Here is a 5,498-nt window from a genome sequence, read left to right as displayed (position 1 = left end):
AAAGGGTGTCCATAAGTATTGGGGAAAGATCTACTAATAGAAGGTTCATCAGAAGGGTCAGCAGTTGTTGTTGCATCACCAAATTCAACCCTAACAGTTGTACCCTGCATCACCAAAAATAGAAACAAAAAATCAACCCCATTTCATCAATTTCATCACCCAAGTCAACAACAAAATCAAAACTTTATAAGTAAAAAAAAAACCAAGATCTATTCACACATAAAAATTATCAAAAAAAGAAAAATAGTGAATGGATATTTACCTGTAGACAAGGAGGGAGTTCAGGTTGGTATAAAGATCGAAGCTTTTGAAGATCTGAGAGTTCTCTTGGAATACCATAATCAGAATCCATGGTGGTAGAGAGAGAAAATGAGAGAAAAAATAGAATAGAACGTTGTTATTGTTGTTGTTGGTGTTTTTGGTGAGGTAGATATAGCTACTAGGAGAGTGTAGTGTAACTGAGGTTGTAGTTGTTGGTGGTGATGAATCTTATGTTAGAGTGTTGGGTACCCTTTATATTTATGTTGTTGTACCTAAAAAATACTACCAAACTTTTTTTCTTTGCATTTTCAAAATCAATGACCCATTAATCTTTTACTAATCTTCTGTATTTTTTAGTAGCTAATGACAATAAACCTATCGAGCCCATAGTTTTCGGGTCCTTTTATTGTTATCTTATACATATTCGAATATTCTTTTCTTTTATTTAATGTTTAAAAAAAAATTACCCTTTTCAAATCCTATTTGTATGCCTCCTTTGAAGCCACTTTGTATCTTTTATTATTATTTTTTATACTTTTCAACTTTAACTAATTTTCAATGGTAAGGAGCTTTTGTCAGTTTTTCCAAGCGAGAACAGAAAGTAGGACAACAGATTTCAAATTGTTTTTTTGTTTTAAGATAAAAATGAACTTTTCGGTTTGAGAGGAAAAATATGAACTTTTTTAAGATATTAATGAATAAAGTATGAATAGAATATTGAAAAGATAGGAATTGTGGTTTTTATACAGTATGCTTGGATTGCGAGAGTCAACAAAATGCTTGGATTTAGAATCTTTTCCTTCGGAATAATGAGAGCTCGCAAAATTTGTTGAATTATACATGAAGGTGATCAAAACTACTTGATAAATTCCTTAGTATCGTTTAAAGAAATTTTCGTCCAAAGTTGGAAATATTTGATTGGTTGATCTTTCAAATGGCTATTACATGGTTCCTTTTAACTTAACTTAGAAGATTATAAGGTTGCTTTTAGTCGAGGGTTCATGGTTAATAGCATATCATTATTTGATCGTTCAAAGATGGAGATCGTTGGTTGGATCGTCGCCTAACAAGGAGGATAAGACTGGTTTGGATACGCATTTTGGATCTTCGGATGGAACCTTACAATAGAAGCTTCTTATGAAGGATGATAGGTAATACAGAGGTGACTATGATCAAGGTTGATAATCTTATGTATGTTAATTCAAGGGATCATTTTGCTCGTATATGCGTTGAAATTACTTTGGAGAAGAAGTTGATTCCAAACGTGCTTGGTGTTAAATATTGAGCACGGGGGGTTGTTTGTATATTTTGGTTATGAGAAATATGGACATAAGGTTAGCAATTGCTTCGATATAAGTGGTGTCTTGTGATAAGAAGGTGGCGGATAACCCAATGGAAACTCATGAGGAGTGATGAGGTTAGTGCAATCAGATATGACGCCTAGAGTTGAAAATGTGAGTATGGTTGATCATGAAGAACGTCGACTTCATTTGGGTCTAGAAGAAGAACTTTGAAGATGGATAAATCTCGTGAGACAATTATTAAGGGGAAAAATGTTGGCATTAAAGGGGAAGGATTTTCCCTTAATGGTGATGATATATCAAACTTTGGTCCTTGAATGTAAGTCTAAAGGAACGATGAGAGAAATATTAGAAACCACAATAAGATCAAAGTTATGCTTATTAATGAGTTACAATAGGAAAACAATAACAAGTAAACTAAAGATGTTGTGCAAAAAGGTCATCGTGTTGAGCTAGTTACATTTCAAGTAAGTGGAAAAAACAATGGGAGAAAAGGGGAGCAAATGATAAGCTCTTGCAAGACCAGGCAACAAACCGCGTGTTGGGCCATAAGATAAGCAAAGTAGACTCATTTTAGCCAAAGTATGGAACAAAGAAGGCAGGAAGAACAATCAAATTGGGCCAAGGCTCAACAATGTTAAGAAAACATCTCGCAATAGCTTTGGTAAGGCCAGACAACTTTTGTGTGTGTCCATGAAGTTAACCCAAGGGAATGTCAGTTCGGTGAATAGGTCGAAAATTGAAAATAGGAATGAGGCTAAGTCAATATAGAATAATAGTTCTTCTGTGAAATGGGTTTCTATTGTTATTCTTGCCCATATGAGAGAAGTATAAAAGGTTCAAGGAGAGTCTACACTTTTTGAGCTTCTAAAGTTAAACACTCAAGAAAAATCTTATCTTGTTGTTTTTCCCCTTGTGGAATATAAGGATGATTTTGAGTTTAAGAGTTTAGATACTCAAGTCATTGATGGTGCTAAAAAGCATAGCGAATTCGGGATTCGCAAGCCAACAATCACTTACATTTCTAAATGAATTTACTATGCTGGAACAATATAGGTGCATTAGGTAGAGGTTTTGCAAGTCTTATGAAAGAAATTTGTAAGGAATATAACACTAATCTTAGTTGTATTGTCGATACCTATTCGGGTGGAGATCAATTTGGTTTTGCAAATTCTTTTATTGTTGATGTTGGAGATCAATCTGGTGGCATATGATGTATGTGGAATGATTTTTGGAAGGTGAAAACTCTTGATTATTCTAAACAACATGTTCATCTTAGAGTGGTTTGGAAGAATAACCGAGCTTTCCTTAGTTTTGTTTATGCTAGTTTTTTTTTTTTTTTTTTTATAAATGTATATGCTAGTTTATATTATATAAAAAAAGGTTGACTTGTGGAATATTTTGGAAGCATTGGCCATGGATAAATAATCCATCGACAATTATGGGTGATTTCAATTCTATTTTGGTCAAATATGAGCGACATTGAGGAGATGGTTCTTTGCCTTATAGAGGAATTAATGTCTTCAGAGATATGATGTGTGTTGATGATTTGATCGATATTATTTTCCAATGTTATCCTTGTACTTAGATTATAAAGCGCTTCCAAAAGAGGTTGGATATAATGCTTATAGGATAAAATTGAAATGAATCATTTTCCAAAAATACATATATTAAGAAAAATGAATATCAAGGCAACTCAGAACAATGATCAAGCCCAAAATTTTAGCTAAATTTCCAAATAAGCAAAGTAACATCAAGAACAATCACCAGATCAATCTCTAGATTGATCAGCTAAGAAAAAGTACAACTAGAACAACAAGGATGGAAAGGACATTGCTGATGCACCTTTTGCAAAAATCCCAAGATGCGTGCAAGATAGAAAACTGACACCAGACAGCTGCTAAAAACTTTAGCCACGATATTCATTCAAACACAAAACCAAGAACGTTCAGGCTGCAAAGGAAGAACATTCTGGATAAAATATAACATGTGTTTATTAATTATCACTTTGAACAGTTGTCTCTCTTAAGGATCAGTAACGACTATAATGAGTTTTCTCTAACCTTCATGTCTATAAAAGGAACATCAAGATGGATATAATAGCAAGAGTTTTCAGTGCAATCAATTCATCATTAAAACAATTATACATGAGAAATCAAAACTCTTCAATCAAGAAAAAGCTCAAGTTCTCTTACACTAGATTCAAGGATCTTTTTATTGAATTATTGTTGATAATCAATCTCAAACATGTGTTGAGTAGATTCTGATCCTACAACCTTCTTTCATAATTCCATTTGAAACTCAAGTCTATTTCTTATAGATAGTTTGAGTGTATTGTAAAAATCTTTTTTGTGATTAAAATGTAACGTGTAAAAAATCATCTATGGACTGAAAGGTAACTGTAAAAATCCTTTCAAGGTTGAAAGGTGAATGATGTTACTGATCAAGAAAAATGGTATAAAAGCAAGAATGTTATTGTGTGAAGCACATTAGTGGAAAAGTTCACAAATTGTGAGGACTGGACGTAGCCCACCTTGGGTGAACCAGGAAACATCATTGTGTGATTCACTTATCCTTATCCTTTAATATTTCTCAGTCATTATCACTAATCCCGTAGAAATAATCTGTTTCATTTATTTTTAACAAATCAAGAATGTTCTGGATTTTTTATAAATAATCAAGATCGATCTTGAGTTATTTTAAATTAAAAGTAGGAATTAATATTTAAAAAAAGAATCACAATTCAAACTCTCATTCCTTTTGATTGATATTGCTACCTTAAGAAGCTTATTCAACTTGTAAAAGATGCCATAAACTTACACATTTAGCTTTTGCTTATGAAATTGGTTTACTTGCAGAAATCAACCTAATTAAATTTACATCATTACATATATTATTGATCTTTTTGTAGATCTTCGGGTTAAAAAGGGAGCAAGGAGAAAACGAGAATCTATTTGTCAAAAAATACCCCTTGTAATAGAAGCAACAAATTTGTGAGGTTTCTAAATTTCAAATGACATATGATATTGGGAAGTACTTGGGTGTTCTCTTCTATCATAACCAAGATAGAAGAATTTGTTTCCGACTTATTCTAGATAATATAGACCAACGTTATAGTGTGTGGAAAAAAAAAAGGCACGAAATCTATCTTTTGCATGAAGAATCACATTAACGAAGTCGGGTATCCAAGCACTTCCGAGCTATGTGATGCAACTTGTTCACCTTCCTGAAGTTATTTGTTATGCGTTCAATAATTAATGTGCAAACTGTATGTGGGGATTCTTTGACAATAACATGAAGGTTTATTTAGTTTATTGGGATGGTGGGTGTATTCCCAAATGATTTGGTGGTCTTGGACTGAGAATTGTGCGAGACATCAACAACGCATCTTTGGTCAAGGCAGGATGAGACATTTACCTGAATCATGAAGCTCTTTCAGCTAGAGTCATCTGTAAAAAGTATAATTGTAGTTCGTCTAATATACCAAAGGTTTTTGTGGTTAAGTCGGAATCTAATTTTGGGAAAGGCTTGTGTGCTAATTGGGATATTGTGATGGCTAATATTGGTAGGATGATTCGTGATAGAGTTGATACTAACTATTGGACAGAGGCATGGGTACTATTGATGTGTCGCATTATCGATATCACGGAGGGTCAGATTCCATATACTAATATATGAAAAAATATGGTTAACTTTATTAACAAGGGGGTATGTGGAATTTATAGTCTATTACATTATGTCTGCACCTTGTTCTTCTACATGTGAAGACTTGGTTATTTGGACTGGGGATCCATATGAATCATTTTCTTCTAGATGAGCCTATTATGCGATCGATAAAAGACATGGATAATAAAGTGGTGGAAGATAAGTTTCAGTGGGTTTGGAAATGGTCGATTCTTGAACGTTTGAGGTGTTTTGTGTGGAAATGTGCTCGTG

At 33.3% G+C, this 5,498-nt stretch overlaps 1 protein-coding gene across 1 annotated transcript in view; it reads right to left on the bottom strand.

Moving 5' to 3' along the window:
- The window catches only part of LOC101493953 (pyrophosphate--fructose 6-phosphate 1-phosphotransferase subunit alpha), a 5,681-nt gene extending 5,136 nt beyond the window's left edge, over window positions 1–545 (bottom strand). The window contains exons 1-2 of the mRNA XM_004498138.4: window positions 263–545; window positions 29–104 (exon numbers count right to left, since the gene is read on the bottom strand). Of these exons, the coding sequence (XP_004498195.1) occupies window positions 29–104; window positions 263–352 (166 nt within the window). The 5' untranslated portion in view covers window positions 353–545. The remainder of the gene's footprint in view (window positions 1–28; window positions 105–262) is intronic.
- Between the last annotated feature and the right edge of the window lie 4,953 nt (window positions 546–5,498).

This window comes from Cicer arietinum, chromosome 4, assembly GCF_000331145.2.
Source record: "Cicer arietinum cultivar CDC Frontier isolate Library 1 chromosome 4, Cicar.CDCFrontier_v2.0, whole genome shotgun sequence".
In the NCBI taxonomy this organism is placed as follows: domain Eukaryota; kingdom Viridiplantae; phylum Streptophyta; class Magnoliopsida; order Fabales; family Fabaceae; genus Cicer; species Cicer arietinum.
This window is presented reverse-complemented; position numbering and strand designations above follow the sequence as displayed.